Raw genomic sequence first — 23,092 nt, forward strand, 5'->3', positions numbered from 1 at the left:
GGGAATGTTCTGGGATGATAGAAATGTTGATCTGGAGAGGGTGGTCACACAGGTGCACATATATGTAAAAAATCACCAAGCTAACATTTGTGCATTTACTACAAGTAAATTATACATCAACGAAGGGCTTTTTTTCTGTCTTGTTCTTTTGTTTTTAAAGGGTATTGGGGAGGAACCAAACATTACCAACTGTTAAGAACTGAACTGCCCTCACTACCCAATTCATGTGTTGAAGCTCTATCCCACAATGTGACTGTATTTGGAGACAGGGCCTTTAAGAAGGTAATTAAGGTTAAATGAGATCAGAAGGATGGGGATCCAATCCCCGTCTTAAAAGAAAAAGACATCAGGGATGTGTGTGCACAGAGAGAAAGACATGTGATACATGGGGAGGAGGTGGCCATCTGCAAATGAAGGAGAGAGGCCTTGGGAGAAACCAAACTGGCCAACCCCTTGTTCTTAGACTTCCAGGATCCACAGCTATGCGAAATAAATTTCTGTTGTTTAAGTCACCCAGTCTTTGGTCTTTCATTATGCGAGTCCTAGTAGACCAAGCAAGACACTAACTTATAGTGCCTTACAGGTCACAAAGAGTTTTATATATTATACCTCATTTGGTGAGATTAGCCCATGAAAGGCAAAGTTGGGGCCCCAAACCCAGATATGAATCTCAAGTCCAGCTTTCTACAACTGTAATATTCTGTATCTAATTCTAAACTATTTTGAAATTCTGTACATATTTAGCTTTCTATTAGATAAATAGCATCTCTGTTATGATGATAGTATGATGTATGTGTGGGAGTAGTCTTAAATACAAAACACTACTGGAAGCTAACTACAGAATAAAGATCACTATGTAATTTTTATTTTAATAATGTAATATACAATGTAATGTATGTGTATTTAATAAACATTTTCTCCACTAAACAGGACTTATTTTTAATAAACTTTTAAAAGAGGAAGGATTATTAGGTTAGATGAAAGGTCAGTGTCTATGTGACAATACCTGAACTAGGTTGTAATGAATTTCCTAAGCTTAGTGTCAAGCAAAGGTGATTTGGGAAAAAACACAAACTCGGAGACATCTAACAAAAGTAAAATGGCTGAACTGATGCTGCTAATAATTGTGTAGATTTATTTATATATATCTGTAAAATTTGCTGATCAATGTGTAGATTTATGTTATCTATAAAATTTAAAAGTAGCTGTAACCACAGAAAACACATATAACAAAATCTCATATATACATATGTATATATGTATATGTACATACGCAAACACCTGCAGAAGAGAATAATCTGAAAAGATACACATCAAATAATACTTATTTCAAAGCGGTAGGAATATGAGTGATCTTGATTTTTTTTTGTACTTTTATATAGTCTAATTTTTTAAAACACATATATTTATGAATTTGATAATCAGAAAGAAAACAAGTCCATTTTCATTTTGGGGTGCAATGAGGAGGCTAGAGCTAAGAGAAGCAATAAAATTAAAAGGGGTGATTGGGGTATTAAAATACTAAAGTAAGAGCTATAAACTGCTCTATTTTTTAAATGAGAGCAAGAACACCTTTTAATGACAAATCCTAGAAACAGAGTACTACTTACCATTTCATCTGCCAAAATGCCATTAAGTCCATGTTTATGTACCAATGCCAGCCAATTCAAACCAACCTTCTGATAGGGCTTGAGTGATAAACTGGTAAAGAGAGTTATCAAATATTATGGATTTGCACTTCTATTAGTTTTCTTTACTAGTTTTCGGACATGAAGGTTAAGTTTACAGTGCACACAAAACCTGAAATACCTATGTCTAGTCTTACCTTTTACCTTATGTTATACAAGCTATTTATACTTAGTTAAGAAAATCAGCCCAAAACACAATACATTTTTTTTTCAATTTTCTCAAATTTTATTTTGTATTGATTTATCTTTTCTGGCTATAAGAATTATAAAAAAATTTCCATATTCAGTCATAATGTAATGCCACCAAATTAATTCCATAAATGATTAAATTATTATATTAATATGACATATTACTAACCTAATATTTATACCAGAAAATGGTATTGTATGGATTTGAATTTTACCACATTAAGGAACTTCAAATATTAGGACAACAACACAAGCTTAATTTGCCTTTGCCAGGATGACTGAATGTCAATCACCTCTAGTATCAGTGGAATGTGTAATTCTAGAAGGCGTACGTATGTGTATATATGTGTTTGAACTACGTACAAATGAAAACTTGCTAGACATTAATAAGCATTAGTGAGTAGAAAGTAGCAAGCCAGTGTCAAAATCTCATTTAATCTGTAAACACATAATTTGGAAATAACTTGTCTAGAAGGTAACATACATACAATAACTTGTCTAGAAGGTAACATACAAGGTTAATGGATGAAAACAGTATTTTTTTTCCCTAAAAGTTCAAGTGGTTAAAAAGTAGTAACAGTTATTACCAAACATATAGACAGACACAAATATCATTTTCAAGCACTGCCTCATTTAATCTTTTAATATCCTGTAAAGATTGCCTATTACCATTATTTTAAACGGATGAAAATTTTGCCTGAGGCTAAGTAGGTTGAATAGCTACAAAGTGTTTTCTAGAAGGCTAAGATTTAAATAAGGAAGTCTATTTCATTTGGAAATTTAGTCTCATACTCCCTACATAAACATATAGCCCATATTAAGATGGAAAGCTAGTGGCGAGGATGCAGAGAAAGGGGAACCCTCCCTACGCTGTTGGTGGGAATGCAAGCTGGTGCACCCACTCTGGAAAACAGTATGGAGGTTCCTCAAAAATTTGAAAATAGAGCTACCCTATGACCCAGCAATTGCACTGCTGGGTATTTACCCTGAAGATACAAACGTAGTGATCTGAAGCGGTATGTGCACCCGAATGTTTATAGCTGCCATGTCCACAATAGCCAAACTATGGAAAGAACCTAGATGTCCAACAACAGATGAATGGATAAAGCAGATGTGGTATACATACACAATGGAATACTATGCAGCCATCAAAAAAATGAAATCTTGCCATTTGAGATGATGTGAATGGAATTAGAGGGTATTATGCTTAGGGAAATAAGTCAATGGGAGAAAAACAACTTCATATGATCTCCCTGATATGAGGAAGTTGAGAAGTAACGTGGGGGGTTTGGGGGATGGGAAAAGAATAAATGAAACAAGATGGGATCGGGAGGGAGACAAACCATAAGAAACACTTAATCTCACAAAACAAACTAAGGGTTGCTGGGGGGTGGGGGTAGTAGGGAGACGGTGGTTGGGTTATGGATATTGGGGAGGGTATGTGCTATGGTGAGTGCTGTGAAGTGTGTAAACCTGGTGATTCACAGACCTGTACCCCTGGGGCTAATAATACATTATATGTTAATTAAAAAAAAAAAAAAGAAGTGAAGGGAAAAAAAAAAAAACAACATGAAAGGAGAAAAAAAAAAAAAAAAAAGATGGAAAGCTAGGATAAGGCCATGTGTGCTCATTCTCCAGCTTTGATCTTGTCCCCTTAATTTCTTATTACACACATCCTATCTGCACACAGGGACAGGGTCTGGACGTAACTATGGTATAAGACAACAGTTAAAGGGCCAAATTTTAAAATCAATATACCTTAATTAGAACAGAGGTGAAAGAGCTGGGGTATAAAGATTTCCATCTTAAATCAGAATCTATGCTTCAACTGATGAGGTAGGCAACCTACACATTTCTCATTAAAAAAAAAAAAAAAAAAAAAAATTTAGAGGCACCTGGATGGCTCAGTGGGTTAAATCTCTGCCTTCGGTTCAGGTTAGGTCATGATCTCAGAGTCCTGGGATAGAGTCCTGCATTGGGCTCTCTGCTCAGCAGGGAGCCTGCTTCCCCCTCTCTCTGTCTGCCTCTCTGCCTACTTGTGATCTCTGTCAAATAAATAAATAAATAAAATCTTTTTAAAAAAATTAGCAGTATCGGGATGCCTGGGTGGCTCAGTTGGTTGGACGACTGCCTTCGGCTCAGGTCATGATCCCGGGGTCCCGGGATCGAGTCCCACATCAGGCTCCCAGCTCCATGGGGAGTCTGCTTCTCCCTCTGACCTTCTCCTTGCTCATGCTCTCTCTCACTGTCTCTCTCTCAAATAAATAAATAAAATCTTTGAAAAAAAAATCAGCAGTATTGAAGTCTTGTAGTTCATTTTTAAAAATGTCTTTGCCTTCTTGGCCAATATAATTTCTACTACCACTATGAAAGTAATAATAAATAAAATATATTATCATAGATATTTTAATTTCCAGATCCAAGTGAATCTACTACAATAATGGTGAAAGGAAATGCTAATACTGGAATACTTACTATTATAGACCAGACACAATGCTATGGGCTTGACATGCATTATTTCTTCATTTAGTCTACATTATCAAGCAAGTAGGACTATTATCCCCATTTTACAGATGAGACTGTGGAACTCAGAGAAGGTAAGTAATTTGTCCAATGTCACATAACTATCCAAATCCATGTCTGCAGTGGCAGAGACAGTATCCAATCCAACTCTGATCCAGAGCTCATCCCTTAAACAGCAAAACATGAAAAGTTCTCTATCTCTCTGACCCACCCATACTCTATGGTCAAAACTGAGTTATTATTTTTGAGTCCTTCTCAAGGCCTTATTCATCCCACACACACAAATTCCCATTTCATGAAAAGGATAAAACCTGATAAGGTAGGCATAGCACACCATTTACTAATGCATCGAGGGCCAGTATGCTATCCCGAGATCAATCTTTCACAAGCAGCCAAGGAATACTGAAAAGCTAGTATAACTGTTAATATATCCTTCAGTACGCATACAACTTTAAAAAGTGATGAAGGAATTTTGAGAAGCATGTACTCTACAGAATTTTTCAACTAAATAAAACTGCTTCATTCATAATCACAAAACAGCTCTGGTGGCTGTTCTTGATCAGGACACTAAATAGCTTTGCTATATTGTAATTTTTTAAAAAAACACAAGTATTTATGTGTATATGTGCTTGTTTACATCTATATACGTATATATATTTGTGTGTGTATGTGCTATCTACTGGATTTATCTAAGCTACAAGTAACTTTTTGTTGTTTAGTATCCCAACATGGTGCTGTCCATCAACAGATCCTTTCTTCAGAATGCAAAAGATCAATGAAAATGCAATTTTGACAAAGATGTTTGAAATCCAATTCACTTGTTGTAACAAATTTTTAAAACAGGGCAGTTGTATTCTTTCTCTAGCAGGGTCTAATATTTAGATATTGTACAGACATACCTTCCATTTATTCAATTTATTTTGACATTCTATAGTTTTCTAAGTTTTTTCATTACTACATATGAACCCCAACCACCAGTTTACAGGTAAGAATGTAATCTGTTCAGGGTTACCCAAATGGCAAGAAGGCCCAGGCCTTCTGAATTAGTTAAGTGCTCTCCTCTCATTAACAGATTATAAATACCTTTAAACTGAAGGTTTTCTTACCACTTACTAAGGAAAAAAATGATTTTTTTGATTTTAAGTTTTCTGAGATCATGAAAGAAAATGAGGCAGCACGTTATTTTGAAGGTACTTGTTTTGTTAGGAGGAAAAAAAATCCTTTCAGACAGTTATAATTTCTTTTCGGAGTGAAAATTAAAGTGGGTTTAAATTTCCTGCCATAGAAACTAGCATCAAAATTATTTTGAAAGGTGAGACAGCCTGAAATGGAAACAACACGAGTCCATACAATATGCTAACTTTGAGTTTAAAATGCAGAAATAGTCTAGGGAGACTTGTTGCAAGTAGTTACATGAAACAAGTTTAGGGATACCAGCTGACCAAAAGTTGTACATCCCATAAGTCTAACATAGTTGCTGAAAATACTATCACAATATTAGTTTGTACTAACAATACTATAACAACATTAGTTTATACTAACAGTAGTATCCAAACTACTGAAGTATTTTCATCATAGTACTTTGAGTTAGTCAAATCGCATTTGCAGTATTGATGTGCAATCACATCACTGTCAAACGGCTTCATAGCAACTATTTACAATAGGACAGAAAACTATCCCGTCAAGTTGAGGACAGACAAAATCAGGAAAACCTCAAGTAGATTTAGCCCAGAAAAGACAGGACACATATAATTAAATATACTTTATAATGGACATCTGAGAAATCTTTTCAGTTAAGACAATTTAAACCCAATAAATTTTAGATAAAAAGCTAAAGTTTGAGAGATGGCTACATTAACGGTAGGAAAAGCGAGAAATACTGATTTTTTTTTCCCCTTTTCCCTCGCTATACTATATTTTAACTTTAGGCATCTTTAGTTTTGACATTTTAAAATAAAAATGATGAATGTAATGGTTTTGAGATTGATAAGAGACATTTTATTTTCCTCTGCAAAAACTTTATTAAGGATGTTGGTATATCTGTATGTCCTTAACCACTAACAGGAATTTTTTTTCTGTTATAATTCATATAAACTTGTAATAAGAAAATGAACAGTTAACATAATTTTGCTAGAAAGAATTGGTTAAGAAAAGCAGGATAGCTTAGTCAACAGGATAGTTCAACATTTTCCTCTGTGCTAATAAATCCTTTCCCAAGGCAAGGCAACTACTTTGCATATCTCTAAGTTAAGCAGCAACGATGCGTGGCCAGTATACCAAGTATAACAGCTTGTAACTCTTACCTTGGCTAAAAATAAAAACCAAGACAACAAATTTCACCCCCTAAAAGTGCATTTAAATAAACTCTAAGTAAACTATCACACAGGTGATTAGAAGTTATATTTTGGGCTAGAGCACTTTGAAAAAAAGAACTATTTTTCTCATTATATATTTCATCAAAAAATTCCTCAGCCTAATGGAAAGGATAATTTATTACCTGATCATACTATTTACAAGTGACAGGACTTTGTGGATGTGGGTTTAAGAGAGAAATTTTTTAAGTGATGCAATAAAGCACTTGATTTTTTAAAATCCAAATTATTATAAAGTAGACTCAACTGGGTAAGTCTTGCAGAGTGAAGAACTCCCCATATCCAATGCTGTAGAACAAGAAGGAGCAGCTCCAACTACACTTTTAGGAGATGAATTTGCTGACATGGCCATAGTTCTTTCTATGCAACAGAGAAAAGAGCTTCTTTGTGGGAACTGCATGACGTTTCCCTACACCATCCCATAGCACCCTAGAAGGGCACAGAAAAGATTGTAGCTTACTATTAAAGGCCAGTAACCATACCTTGACTTTTAATTAACCAATGATCAGCAAAATATGCTTTGATCATTAACTAGAAAAATGCTAAAAGTAGTAAATAAAATCACCAGCTAAGATAATTAATTTTAATGAGGCCCTAGTGCTAATCTTATTAAATACCTATTAGAAATATTCTGAACAGATGTAGCTCATTTTTAACGTTGCGTAACACTATACAGCATGGATATATCATAATTCATTCTAACTATTCTGATTTTAGGAAACTGGATTGTTTCCAAGTTTTTGTAACTTTAAATATCACCACAATAAACAATTTTACACATTTCTTAAGAAAAGGTATTCTAAATAGTTCTGAGTCCCCAAACCACTTAAAAATAAACTTTTAAAGGAAGTTCAAAACAATCTCCCCATCCCAATATCCCAACACCATGCAAAATGGGGGTGTTCACAATTATAAAATGCCATTTTCATATGTACTGGCTGTTGTAGGAGTTTATTATTAAAAATAATTTAGTGTCTATTTTTTGTAAGGATTCTGACAAGGCATTTTACTGACAGTAGCAGTTTTGGGAAATATACTTTTTAAAATTTTTCCTTATGTAAACTATTTAATAAGTGTCCTTTTCATTTTTAATGTGTTTCTACTCCGAAAATAGATTTAAGAATATGGGCTCTTTAAAGCATTTAAAACATTAAATCACAGATACAGGATATTTCATTCATTTCATCTTACTTATGACTAAAAAGAAATTGAGCTAAGACAAATTTTTTTCATTGATGCAATTTAAGCTGCTGACTTTCTGAAGCACTGTACAGTGTAAAGGGGTAGCTAAAACCAGCTTTTCCATTTTTGTGATTATATATGAGATTATCTGTCATCAGACAAGGAAAACACAGTTATATAAGATCACAACATTTGCTCCCTCTAATTTATAATGATAAAAGGGAGTAAAATACCCTTGGCAGGGTGGGGGGTATTGGTAAAAAAAAAATTCCTCTATCACTTCTGTGTCATTATAGGAAACCCTGGGGTTCCCTTCTAACATTAGTTCTCATTAAGACTTCCACATTTAAGTTCCCTAGGCACAATACAGAAATAAGTTCACAATTTTTATATGGCTAAGATAAAGTAAGAAATAGGTAAGTACAATAAATATTACCTCTGGTTCAGAATGGAGGGTTGCTCTATGTTCCATCCACCTCCATTTCCAGTGAGCATGGTAACTTGTTTTGTCAATTTATTTGAAATGTCTTCACATTTGTTCATAAGTCTTATAACTACATCCCTTTCTTGGATCAGTGTCTTACAATGCCATATCAAATCTTCTGATAAGCCATTAGTTTTGGACATCTTTGTGAACTATGACATAAGAAGAAAAATAATAGTTCAGATCTAGTAAATAAAAATCTAGTATCAATTTTTTTGAGGGGAAAAAATTTAATTATACTTTTACTAATGACCTTAAATCAAGTGCTAAGAGAACCTGTTTCTTCATGTCTACACTTGAATTTCCATGTTTCTCTTGATAAATCCAATTCCCCATATTGAAATAAAACATATCTTTCTCACCAAAATGCACAATCTCAATCTCAAGCTAGTTACTTTGCCCCTAGTAGCTGTTCTCTTATCGGAGATACTCTCAAATGATCATTAATGTCTTCTATGAAGTTTTATTTTCAAAATCTCAGATTCACCTTTATCACCAAAGGAATGGCACCAAATATAGTAATTGTATACCTGAAATCTTGCTCCATTTTCATCACTTCCCATGACTATGACATATTACTATACGATTAATTTTTTGAAACATAAAAGACCACGCCTTGAGTTTTCAAACCCTCAATTATTATTTGCCACTTAAATTTTGCTCTTAAACTAAGACCATTATTTGGAAAGATATTGCATGAATCAAAAGTTAACTACGACCAATTAAATAACTTGATAAAAGTTTTATAAAAAGTCAATTTCAATACACTTGTATAAATGGTTTTTTGTGAAAGCTCAGAGAATTTTTTTCAAAAACGTATCTGTATTTAAGACACTGAGGAGCAACTGGATGGCTCAGTTGGTTGAGCGTCCGACTCTTGGTTTCGGCTTGGGTCACGATCTTGGGGTCTTGGGATCGAGCCCCACTGTCAGTTCCATGCTCAGCGTAGAGGCTGCTTGAGATTACTTCTCTCCCTCTGCCTCTGTTCCTTCCCCCCACTCTTGTGCACTCTCTAAAATAAATAACCTTTAAAAAAAGACACTGAAGGGGCGCCTGGGCGATTCAGTCATTAAGCATCTGCTTTCGGCTCGGGTCATGATCCCAGGGTCCTGGGATTGAGCCCCACATCGGGCTTCCTGCTCGGCAGGGAGCCTGCTTCTCCCTCTCCCACTGCTTGTGTTCCCTCTCTCACTGTCTCTCTCTGTCAAATAAATAAAATAAAATAAAAAAAGACATGAATTCTTACTCATATAAAAGCTATAAAAGAATTAGAATTTTTACATACAGATAGCTGGGGGAAAAAAATCCTGAAGAACCTTATAAAAAAATACTTTTCATGAAGAGGCCATAACTGTCTGAAAGCCCATAGCTGTCTGAAAACTGAAAACCTTGCTGGGCAGAAAGAGAGATCCCATAATCCAAAAATGAACAAAAGAAACTAGAGTAAAATCACCTGTTAAGATAAAACTACATGATTCCAATTCGTCATCTTATTTAGCATATTCTTTCAAGTTACAACAAGAATCACATTAACAACTCTAAATAATCTTTGTGATCACAGTCTATCTAAATTCACAGAGTTCAAATAACACAAATTCAACACTTACAGGATATATAAAGATAAATTCATCAAAATGCATTTATAATAATATACTTTTTTCATACTTGATCTAGAAAAAGTTGGAAAACAGTAAAATTTCCAATCTATTACAAAGCCATGTTATTATTTAATTGCAGGATTAAAAAATGAATTAGCACTTCACAAAATGACACTGTGAAATACAGTTATTTGCACATGACTTTACATCTTCACAAGGGCAACATTAACAATCACAATGTGACCTCCCACTTTGTGCTTTCTAGGGGAAAGATGTATACATAAACACCAGGATATGTTAAGAATCAGTGCCTTGAAGATTTTCAGATTATGTTAGAATTTTTTAAAAAAGATTTATTTTGAGAGAGAGAACATGAGAAAGGGGGATGTAGAGGGAGAAATAGACTCCCCACTGAACAGGGAGTCCAATGCCAGGCTGATGCTGGGAATTGATCCCAGGAACCTGGGATCCTAACCTGAGCCTAAGGCAGATATATATATTTAAATTTTCATGGATAAGATGAACTCTGAGATTTGCTTCAAAATAACATGAGAAGGAAGAAGTAGATGAGGACAAAGATAAAACAAGATCAGACATCAGCCAGGAACTGAAGCTGCTGATGAAGACATGGGGTTTCACTATACTATTCTAATTTTATGTTTGAAATTCTTGTAGGGGAAATACAGGAGAGTACAAAAGGTAACTCTTATTTCAGGATACTGCATTAGTTTTAGCTAAGATTTTTTTTTTTTAAGATTTTTATTTATTTATTTGACAGAGAGAGATCACAAGTAGGCGGAGAGGCAGGCAGAGAGACAGAGAGGAGGAAGCAGGCTCCCTGCTGAGCAGAGAGCCCGATGCGGGGGCTCAATCCCAGGACCCTGAGATCATGACCTGAGCTGAAGGCAGAAGCTTTAACCCACTGAGCCACCCAGGTGCCCCTTAGCTAAGATTTTTAAACGAACCTGACATTTTGGTTATTTCCTAAGTAAGAATTTATCTCCCTGGGGCTTCCTATTGTCCCTACCCTTCCTCCCATAAAAACCAAATGACACTAGAGATGATGCAATTTATTGTTGCTAGTTTAGAATTTAAATTTGTCTAGTAGTAATACAGTGTCCATGAATGTAAAACACAGATTTTCAAGGATAAAGTTTCACTGTAAGACAAAGTTGTTAGGATTAGGTTCAGTTAAGAGTAACAGTAAACACAAATAAGGGGTTTAAATAAAACCTAAGATTTTTTTCTCTCCCATATAAACGAAGAGTTGCAGAAGCACCTCAGATTTGGTGTGATGGTTCCCAAGTCAAGGAGTTTTCTACCTTGTTGCTTTGTATCCTCCATATGTAGAGTTCCTGCTACCATAATGACCTCTCAATCAACAGTAAAAAGTGAGCCTATTAAGGACAGTTTCTGAAAGTCCTAATATACTTCTGCTTACATCCCACTGGACAGAACTTTGCCAAATTACCTAACAAGGAAGGTTGAAAATGTTGTCTTAATGTACTGTGGGTAATTTAACAAGCCATAAATCTATTTAAAAGTCCAGAAGGAGTTTTAAGATAAAGAAAAACTGATCCAAAAAAGTTCCATTCAATATGGCTATAACTGAAAGGGAGATAAGCAGAAAAGAACAGTTTCTTAGCATTTCACCAGTAACATACACAGCACTTCCAATACAAAATATTGTGGACATCTATAGCAAAGAACTGGGCAACTAAATAGACGTTTACTTTATTTAACACTTAAAAGTCCCAACAGTCAGTATCAAAACTACGCCCTACTTATAGATGAAGAAACGGAGAATAAGAACTTGCTGAAAGTCAGATAAACTGCTGGAAATGTCAGAACTGGGATTCAAAGCCAGATCATCTGGTTCCACTGTATAATTCACCCACCTCCGCCTCTTAGTATGTACTCATATGACCAAGGGAATAAATAGGCATGCATGAAATTCAGAAAGAAGAGATCCTACACAAAAGAGACAACAAGGATTTCTGAGAATGTCAGGGAAGTGAGAGCCCAAGGTCACAGATGAATAGCAGGCCCATAATCCAACCAATATAAACCAGAGCAGATCATTAAGATTTACTCAAAGAGACTTTCGTAGGAAGATGAAACTGATGGAATACCTGAAGTTTCTAAAAACTGAGAGGAAATCTAGACAACTGAGGAAAATTTTAGAGTTGAACTAATAAATATACAGAAAACTAAGCAAACAGAAAAACCAAGGCAACTAATACCTAGAGAAAACAAAATGCTAAGCAGTATTACACTACCTACATGGCTAAGCTAGCAAAGGCATTTATATAGTGACAATAATGCAGATAACTAAAAAGTTATCTTCAAAATTATCCCATTAACTTCAATTAGTAAGACTGAGGAATAGGATATGGGTATGGGATATAAGACTGACAATGGGAGTTAATCTCACCATAGTGTTATAATGTCATGTCAACAAGTAAGACCTAAAGCAAAAATAAAAAATAGCTTTATGCTTATATTACCTAGAGATATGGAAGTGGTAAGAATCAGACAAAAAAAGTGAGAGCAGTTATTGGCAGTGTGGGAACCGGCTGGAGAAGGGGTTGAATATGGATTTTTGGAGAGAACAAGCATGTAGAATTGTTTAACTTGTTAATCTAAATATATGAATAAAAATCAAAACTCGGATAAATCTCAATATGTAAATCTACAGTATCTTCATTAGTGGTGTGTGTGTTTGTGTGTATGTAAAAGAGAGAGAGAGACAAGCCAGTACTTAAAGAAGTATGTAAGAACACTCTACTGTTGTTACTGTTTTCTGAAGACAAAACAGATGGAGGAATCCTATAAATTACTTAGCCTCACCAAAAAAGGATTTAAGAAATGCAAATACTCTATAAATGCAGGATCTGCTAATAAATCTAAAGTTACTGATGAGCTAGAAAATACGGTCCTATTTATATAATATGAAATGTACAAATGGATGCTCAATACAGTCTTAGGTGGTGGGTATCTGGAAGAATTTTCGCCTTCTTCTTTGTTATTGCAGGTACTATTTTATTTTAGACAAAGAAAAATCATTCCTCAAAAAAGTGATAAAGCTATTTTTTTCGGGTGGAAGGAAAAAAAGCAATTCTTACTTGTTGGATAACTGCATGGGGAAAAAAAAAAGACTGTAAGTATGGCCCTGATTATGATCACTCTGATTAAAAACTGAAGTATCACTGTTTTCTTTTAAAAAGAGTCACAAATTGAAGTACCTCTCTCCCACCACAGTGTGTCACTCTTACAAGTATTTCTGATTTCGACAGGAAGTGGGGGGATTGTTTAAAACCAGATTTAACCACCACCTAACAAGTAACATTTTTGAGGACCAAGTCCTAAGAAGACATAAATACCTGGCAGCAGCCGATGAAGTGCTCAGAATACACTTATAACTTTCTTATAAATGTTTATCAAATTTATACAAATTAAAATAAAATGCTGAATTTACTGAAAATCATCCTATCAGGAAGGAAGTTAACAGGCATCACAATGCTTTAAGTGACAAGCTTAAGCAGACATTTTACAATAACACTGGGAGAACCAAGCAAAAAAAAAAAAAAAAAAACAACCCTGTGGTCTGAGTTACTAGTAGAGGGGAACAGCACAATGAGGGGCACAGAGTGCTTTGGCATAAACAAAAACCTGGATTGCATGGTTAACAATCAAGGAAAACTACACCTACACTGACCTGAATGTTAAGAAAGTAGATGCATATATGACAAGTTTTTAGGTTGAGTTATATCCATGAACAAGTAACTCTTACTTTGGTCAGCAGACATTACATCCTGATTAAAGTATAAAGATGCAACATCATAAGATTATCACAGATGTAACAGCATCCCCACCCTAATTTGCACAAGGCTAGACAAATACTCAGTAAGTGGTTGGTGAACTGATACATCAAATGCGTGAAATTTGGCAATTAAAATCTTAATTTTACCACATTAATAGTACATGTTAAACTGACATTATTGGCTTGCTGTATTTCCAAAGTCTACGGGATTTGAAATTGTGGTTTCTTACAGTAGATACATATGTCACTACTATTAAGCAGAAAAAATAAGATGTAAAAATTATGAAAAAAATTTCACGAACAGTATTTAAGTTCTGATTCAAAGAAAATAGGTGTAAAGCTGCAAACATAAACTCTCTGATACACAATGCACTTATGTTAAATAAATAAATTTTACTCATGTAAAATAAAGGTGACTAGAATATCAGTATCTTACAGCATTTAATGTTTAAAAAGTGTAATTCTCTGACAATGAAAGGCATAACTGAGGTACTTTTCAAACTGTTTTAAAAGGTACTGTAAACATAATTTTCACAAACTGTTTTTATAAGACAATGAAATAATGACTACATTTAACCTACCAATGTTACAGACCAGTTTTAACAAAAATCATAACTAAAATGTATGTGTACTTGATTTGTTGGCTCAGTATGCATTTTTAAATGAACTATAAATGACTTTTAAAGTTCTGACAAATTCCCCAATCCTTAAGACAAATATGCTTCAACAATTTAACACTTTACTAGACTGTTACATGCTGTTCTTAATATTTAATGCCATGTAATTTTCATTAAAGTATGACTGAATATTATAATTAAAATTTCAACTAATTTTCATAGGAATTTCTAAAAACAGCAGCTATGAAAACAAAACTAAATGTTTTTTTGTTTCTTTCTGAAGTTGTTTATAGGTACATTATTAAACCTTTCTGAATAATAGGAAAAGAGTATGTCATATACAGCCATTTATTAGAATGTACATAATATTAACTTTACCTTTGATGATTTGAAGATGAAATTGCTCTCTAAATCAGCCACACTGAAAATTCTAAAGTGATTGAAAGTAGAAGCTTAAAGTTCTACACAAATTAAAATTCAAAGCTTATATACACAGACGTGCCAATGTTAACTTCATTTTCAAAAACTGTTCATTTACCTCCATTTTACCAAAAACCCTGTTTTTGCTCAAGTAGCAAGTTTACTTTTTTTAACTGTTACATAAAATAACCAACATTTAAATAGCAAGCAAAAAATACCACCTTTGTGTTCAATATTTAGAGGGGGGGCAAGATACAATAGGGGATTTACGCAGGTAATACATAATCTACAAAAATTTCATGTCAAGACTACACTATGCCAATTAATTAGTAGGGAAAATATGATTTCTACATGTTAAGTTGAATATTTTTAAAAGCATCTGGCACATATAAGTCTGGTATAATTTACTTTTACTATAAGATATTTGGGCAAGTAGTTACAGTTACTAAATACAGTGGTGTAGATAATTGCATTCCTTATTAAATAAATTAGAATCCCAACAAGCCTGAGCAACCGACTCTGCAATAATATAGGAGACCATTAAAGATTAAAAGAAAGAAGAAAAGGAAGAAAAGAAGAACAAGAAAGCCCTTCAGCAAATACTTTAACAAATAAATCACTCAGGCAAAGCCGAACAAGTTTTGAAAGGACCTGCTTTGACAGATGTTCTCTAGAAAAGCAAAGGCTTTAGGCAAAACGAATGGCTTTATTTATTTTATTTTTTTAAGCTACAAAATACTAGTAATGTTGTTTCTTTATTTTTCTTAATTAAAAAAAAAATGCTTTTTAAAACCACTGTTCAGGGACCCTACGATCCTGCCACTTTAAAGACACTTATTAAGGAAACTTATGCTCTTACAGATTTGTCACAGTATAAAATTAACCACAAAACAACTTTACTCCCTAAGATAGGGAATAAAACTTCCTTAAAATTTCTAAAGCTTCAAGAGGCACTTCATCTTCTAAAGCTGTAAAAAGAAATCCATATTGCTTTCACAGCGGGGCCTGTACATAATTCATGCTATAAAAGCCCACATTATCACAAAAGTCAAGGCAAAATTTAAAAGACAGAGTTCTCATATTTTTCTGTATGAATACAATTTGTTCACTGCTGACATTTATAAAATTCAAAATACAAGTATTTTGGATAACACTTGTTTATAGGAAATCCAATTCCATAAAATGATCATGCAAAGTGTACTTACCAGTTACTTATGCATTCCCTTCACCTAACGCTTGAATTCTAGGCTTCAAACATTTTTCTATCCTTTCCAATTAAAAACGCTGCAGCCTGCTACACTCCATAACATGGCCGTGTTGTTTAACCAAGAAAACATGTTAGAGATTGAGCTGTCATTTTTAAAAGAAAAAGAAAATAAACACTTGCTTCTTTTGTGGTGAAGCATAAAACACTTAGGCTGGCATTTTGAATCATGGAGCTCCCCTGGACGTTGCTATTGCTCTTCAAGTAAGTTGTAGTAAAATTGCTGCCACATTCTTGCTTTCTACATGGTGTCTCAGCAGTAACAGATCAGAACAGGCTAGCAAACAACTCCTTCCTAAATGTAAGCTCTATTTCTTCTTCTGCAGTGAAATGAACCAAGTTTCTATGCAAAAGAATGAGTGACAGTATGCCCAGCCAATCAGCTTGGGTTTTTTCAGGAAAATCACCCCTTAATTCATTCAAAATTAGGTCATATGACACTATTTGAAATACTATTGGCTTACAATGAAAGTAATGTTTGCCTCTACACAGGATAAGGCCACCCATCTATGCTTCCCTGGGCTGAAGACACCTTGACTATAAACGGTACTGTGAGTTAAACACACACACACATACATAAACACACACACACAGGGGGAAAAAAAATAATGTAGCCTTACCAGAGCTTCCCAACTATTAAAGGGCCGGAGTTCTGTAATCTTCTGAGCCTTCTTCTGAGAACACTGAGGAATCAAAGTAAGTTCACCAATTGAAGCGTCTTGAAGAAAGTGAAGAATTTTACCCTTATAGCCATCCTCCATCACTTCTTCACCACTACTGTAGTCCTCATCTAGTGAACTACCCACATCAGAGCCTGAATCATATTCAGAGTCTTCAATAACTCTCTTAGGATTAAATACATTTTTTTTGCGTTTCTTGTTAAAACCATTTTGTGGTTTCATGGAACATTTCTGTTTTAGTTTTGTTTTAGCTGCATTTTTAGGGTAATTCTGACTTCCTGAAGAAGCTTCTTTTCCATTTGGAAATTCACTTTGTGAAGCATATTGCATATCTGTGTAAAAAGAAAGACAAAAATAACTAAGTTAGAAAAATATAAATTAAATATAAATATAAAAATATAGCCCTCAAATAAGATAAAAAATTACCTAAATGTGTTATTTTCCTTCTGAATACAGAATTCAACTTTAATTTGTTAAATCTTGATATGCTTAAAGAGAAATACTAAAACAGAATTTGAAGTTGTATAGTAGTTGAGAAAGTTTCAAAAACAGGTGATAACTTTAAAAAAATGAATAAAACCCCCCATTTTCTAACAAAGGTCCCGAGATTATAAATGGCAGCTGCATTTCTGTAAGATACCCCAGATGCTACTTAGCAGCCCCACCTCCATGCCAACACTGACAAGTACAGCAAAAACATGTTCACCCTAAATTAAAACCATTCCTATTATGCTAATTTTCCATCACCATGTACATCTGTTGAAATATACTATTACTAAAAAACATTGCTACTTTATCACTGGTTAGCCTATTAGACTCCATAAATTTCTAAGATGCCTATGATTGAAGATAATTTTGTTATTTCTTACCAGTTGATCTATATTTAGTAGGTTTGTTTCACTTATTCAAAGAGCTTTTAGACTTACACACTGATTACCATACATTTATTCTTGTGCATATATAAAAGAGAAAAACAAATTGGATAAAGTAGTCCCCAAATTCTTCACATTTATAATCTATCTCTTTTGAATCATTTTTCAGATGCAGAACTGATGGTATTAAAGTGGCTGTCTTTTTTCCACACAGTATCATTCTCTGTGCCATCAAGAGCACTGGTACTAAGGTATTTCTTAAAAGAATTTATTAAAAAACAAAACAAAACAAAAACCCTAAAACCACTGTACTGGGCTTTTTAAGCCGGTTTTGCAATCAAGCAAGCATGAATTCGATCAGCTCTTCGTAAGGATGTCACTAAACATGTATGATTCAACTCTTCTCCACTACTCTAACATTTGGTTCTGAAAGTTAAAGTACTCCAATACAAGTTTAGGGAACTTCTTCCATGCCAGTGATATTCATCTTAAAGGTTTCTGATACTGGTACTCCTGATATTCATGGAAGAGCAGGCTAGGACATCTACACTGCAGTGATTATAAACCACCAGCAATCCTAAGATCCATCCTGCAAGCTGTTAAAATACAGAAAATGTTGCTTTTATATTCAATAAAACAATGGTAATTTAAAAGCAGCCCTAACTATCAAAAAGGGGGGGGGGGCGCCAATTGGAAAAATGTATTTATTATTTCGAATTACACTGCCATTAAAGAGGCCAAAACATTTTGAAACTGCTCATTTAAAGATTTTTTACATCATTATTTCCAAGATCTTTTGCAATCCCATTCTCTAATAGGTTTAGATTTTCTTATATACCAAAATAAGAACATAATGGGAAGTATGTGTTTTCTAGGACAGAAGAGCTAATTACCTTGGTCTTCCGCAAACACTTTTAAAGATTCTAATGCTTCTGTGTACATCCATTCATGTTCCTTCAGTACTTCCCTTAGTTCCTAGAAATAAGTCATTGATCTTTGTTAAAAATCTAAAATAAGCAACTTGCAATAAACTTTTATGCTCTTTTAAAAGTAAATCATCTGAAAATTCGTATTTGATTATTTCACATGTTTATATGCTGCTTTACAAGTGGTTTCTGTGTACGCAAAATTTCACCTCCATGAATTTGAAGTCTCCAAAGAAAAGGAAGCTAGACTTTCTCTGCATTTCTACGCTCCCTATAAAATGCTCTGAATACATAAGAATCAAAAATGTTTGTTCAATTAAACTTCACTAGGTAGCTAGGCTTTTATAAACTGCCAACTTCAAAACGAACAGTTTCAACACATATAAAGAACCAACATAACAACAAGATTTTGCATTTACCTTGTAAGAATTCAGCAGATGTACTACCTGTGCATATACCTGAATAAATCAATGCATGTGTGAATGTATTCTAAATGTTAAATAATGTGCATCTACATACAATCAGGTGATAGAAGAGAAGCAAGCTTGGCATGAATATACAGACTGAGTATTCTTACTACTTAGCAAGTAGAACAAACCTTATGGAATACTAAAGTACTGAAATGCAGTATTATACTTCAAAATTCTTTTTTTCTTTTTAGTTTATTTATTTTTTAGTAATCTTGACACCCAATGTGAGGCCTGAACCCACGATCCTGACATCAAGAGTCATGCTTTTCTGACTGAGTCAACCAGGCACCCCAACACTTCAAAATTCTTAATGAAAAATTTAAAGGACAAGAATATAAAAAAAGCTAAAACAGCTGATTTGGCTTTCTACATACATTTCATAAATGAGTTCCAATTGTTATGTTTGTTATGATTATGGCATTATGTTGATATAGTTAGCAATTAAGGTAAGTAAACAATGTAAAGAATTAACAAGCAGTATAAAGGTATTTTATAATATTAATAAGAGTATATTTAATTGGAAAAATGCAAAACACACCCTAAGCTTTTCCAGTTTATCTCAAACACTATTTTGTTCCAAATATTTAGCACACACTGATTAAATTTCTGTCCATGATCACCTACCTGTTTATCAAAATTGGGAAATTCCTTTTGCAATTTCAATACAATACTTTCTTGCTTTTCCCAATTATTACTAGATTCTGCAGACTCATTGGATTCTTCTCCCTAAAGGAAAGAAAAAAGAACCAATTAAGGAGATCATCTATAATGCTAACAGTCTTAAAACAATTACATTTATATTTGACTTGATTTGGAAGTTAGCACATTAAGAATCCAAAAATGTTTCTTTCTGTTTCTTGTGAAAACTGACAAATTTTATCTTTAAGGATAAAAAATATTGGTGCTTTACGATCACAAAAAGACCATGACTGCCTCTTCAGTAACTCACACTTCATTCATAAAGCACTCAAAATAAAATAAATCTACTAAAAGACTAGCATGTTCCTCGAATTACTCTAAATAATTCAGGTATATTTAAGTATATTTACTAATGGCAAATAAAAAAAAAGATTCAAATATCTCATCTATGCTCACAATTTTATATCTCCCTACAAATTTCAAATACTGAGAGAAAAAAGTTTACTATTTTGTTTGGTGCTGATTTACAGAATGGCTTAAGTATTAATTGTTCAGCCACAACATAAAAGTAACACAATGATAAAGAATTTATGTGAAACCAAAACATTAATCTGGGAAAAATTATAGCTACTTAGACAATCTCTTTCTTCTTTGTCACTTGATTTAAAAAAACTGATTAGAATTCCATATTTAAGGGGCATCTGGGTGGCTCAGTCAGTTAAGTGCCCAACTTTGGTTACTGCTCAGGTCACGATCCCAGGGTCACAGGATCATGCTTCGCGACAGGCTCAGAGGGGAGTCTGCTTGAAATTCTCTTTCTCCCTCTCAAAATAAATGAATATTTCTTAAAAAAAAAATTCTTGGGTTCATGCATAAGAAAAATTTTTCCATTTAGATCAAAAACATTTATTTAACTCTGCTTAGAACTATACCACATGCCATATAATCAAGATATAGAAAAATACAGCCTCGTGTTTTCTTTTCTACCTCCTTTCTTATCCAACAACTACATGTTATTTTTCTTTCCCTACCAAAGTAGCAATACTAAATTGAGTGAAACCTCTGCTGCACAAAGGTATAAAATGGTGTTCCACAAAACGGATGTAAATAAAATACTATGGAAGTTTGGAGTAGAAGAAAACTGCATGTGTTTTTATAACAGTGAATGGGCCCATCTGGGTTGAAGCACAGAGACCATGGGTAGGCTGCAAGGCTGAAAAATTGTATCAGAGCTAATACTGCATTTGGCCTGGAGTGTTAACCTGAGGTCAGCCTTTTTTAAGAAAGCAAAGGATTTTGAGCTGGGGAATAAAACACTAATATGTGAAGAAAGCATTTCAATGCCCTCAGAAATTCATACTGCCACCCCCCCTTAACAGCTGAAGACACTGAAACTCCAAGAACAAACCTTTTAGAGGTCATAGATAATAACTATCTGAGGCAGGAAGAGAAACTTAGGTATCTAACTATACATCGGTGTTTTTCTACTATGTAAATGTTTGCTAAACCCTAGTCATCCAGGTAGCACATTCCTGGTTTTAAATATATTAAATGTCCATCAAAGAATGAATGGGTAAACAAACTGTAGCATATACATAAAATGATGTATTATTCAGCTTTAAAAAAAGAAGTGCTGATACTGGCTACACTATGGATGAACCTCCAAAAACATTATGCTAAGTGAAAGCTAGACACAAAAGGTAACATACTGTATTACTTCTATTTACATGAAATATCCAGAATAGGTACATCCACAGACAGAAAGCAGACTGGTGGCTGCCCCAGGGGTGGGAGAAGTAGAGAATGGAGAGAAATGATTTAAACGGGATGGCATGCTATTATGGGATGATAAAAAGATTTTGAAACTCGACAGGGGTGGTAGACTGGCAACAAACGGTTCATTCTAAAATGGTTAATTTTACACTATGTGAATTTTACCTTAATAAAAAAAGTTTGACATTTGGAAAGCAGTAAAATCTTTTGGGAATCAAACATATGATAGCACTAATTAAACATTCAGTAGATAGTATACCTCTCATTTGCTGTCTGCTCTCAGATTTAATAGTTCTGCCAGCTCTGCTAATCCCTGGTGACTTAAAATACCTATGCAATCCAGTGGTTACACTAGAGCTTTACAGAAGACAGGAGATACAGAGAGTTCAGGCCTAGATCTGTCTCAGTGGGCTGTAAGGTTATGAATTAATCTTGTGGTTATTTTTCCCATTCCAGAATGCAGAGCTGGACCAGACATATTTAGGACTGGCAGCAATCCCATATTAGCTCCTTGGCCCATGAAGTAAGGAACATTATTGGAGAAGAAAAAAAAAAAAAAATCCAAGTTCCTAAAACTGAGGAGGGGACAGAGGGGGAAGGAAGGGGAAGAGAAGTACAAGCAGCAGCAGCAGCAGCAGCAGCAGCAATACCATATCCTTGAAGGAACTGAGAGATGGATATCACCATCCCATCCCAATGTAATGGGGACTCCTTAGCCTATACAAAAGCTGGATGATGGGTTTTGGGGGATTATTTCAGGTTATCATAAACAAATAGGTGATGACCCCAATTTTAACTACTATATCAGATGTGGTTATTTTTACTGGAGCAAATCAATAAAACTACGCAGTTACCAATCTGTCATATGCTTCTTCCCCCACTGCCTCCATCACAATTAGAAAGGACAAGTCAAAGCAATTTGTTTTCATCTGGGCAAGGTCAGTGATAGATACACCTACGCTGTCTTTAAGGCTATGGTAATTCTCCCGCTCTTTCCTCATGTAGTAGTCTAGGACTGATAGTTTTGCACAGTCCACAGAATTCACTTTAGTCATCTACTCTAAAGACATCACACTGACTGAACTTGGTAGGCACGAAGCAGTACCTTATGTCAGTAAGATACACGCATGCCAAAGAGTGGGAAATAACCACCCCCCCAACTTCTGGGGACCAACACTTTCATAAATTTTATGGGGGATCCAATCTGGGCATGTTGCAAATGCCATTCCAAAAAAAAAAAAAAAAAGGGAAAGAAAAAGGGTGCATATTGTTTAATTCTACGAAAGAAGCACAACATTTGGTCGCCTCCTTCGATACTAGATGCAAAGTGGTGGGTGCTACTTAATTTGTTTACAAACTAACTCTTAACATTGTCACAGTTATAAATGCGCCCACATTAAGAGAAGGCTCTGTAGCAGGTCCAGGATACGGTACAAGGTGCTCTGCCACCTGGCCTTCACAACCAAAAAGCAGAAGCAATGTTCTCAAAGAATCTGTTGCTAACAAGGATGCTGTATATGGTGTCTCTAGGAAGCCCTAATAGGAAAATCACCGCAGAGACCCATAAGCTTT

The 23,092-nt window shown here is 34.5% G+C and overlaps 1 protein-coding gene across 4 annotated transcripts in view; it reads right to left on the minus strand.

Moving 5' to 3' along the window:
- The window catches only part of LOC111154426 (SWI/SNF-related, matrix-associated actin-dependent regulator of chromatin, subfamily a, containing DEAD/H box 1), a 75,784-nt gene that overhangs the window by 17,696 nt on the left and 34,996 nt on the right, over positions 1-23,092 (minus strand). For all 4 annotated transcript variants that reach the window (XM_022514024.1, XM_022514031.1, XM_022514038.1 and 1 more), the window contains exons 7-11: positions 19,733-19,834; positions 18,606-18,687; positions 16,781-17,172; positions 8,391-8,590; positions 1,611-1,701 (exon numbers count right to left, since the gene is read on the minus strand). In XM_022514024.1, coding sequence (XP_022369732.1) covers positions 1,611-1,701; positions 8,391-8,590; positions 16,781-17,172; positions 18,606-18,687; positions 19,733-19,834 — 867 coding nt within the window. The remainder of the gene's footprint in view (positions 1-1,610; positions 1,702-8,390; positions 8,591-16,780; positions 17,173-18,605; positions 18,688-19,732; positions 19,835-23,092) is intronic.

The sequence above is a fragment of the Enhydra lutris genome, unplaced genomic scaffold (assembly GCF_002288905.1).
Source record: "Enhydra lutris kenyoni isolate GAN:26980312 unplaced genomic scaffold, ASM228890v2 scaffoldscaffold3, whole genome shotgun sequence".
NCBI lineage: Eukaryota > Metazoa > Chordata > Mammalia > Carnivora > Mustelidae > Enhydra > Enhydra lutris.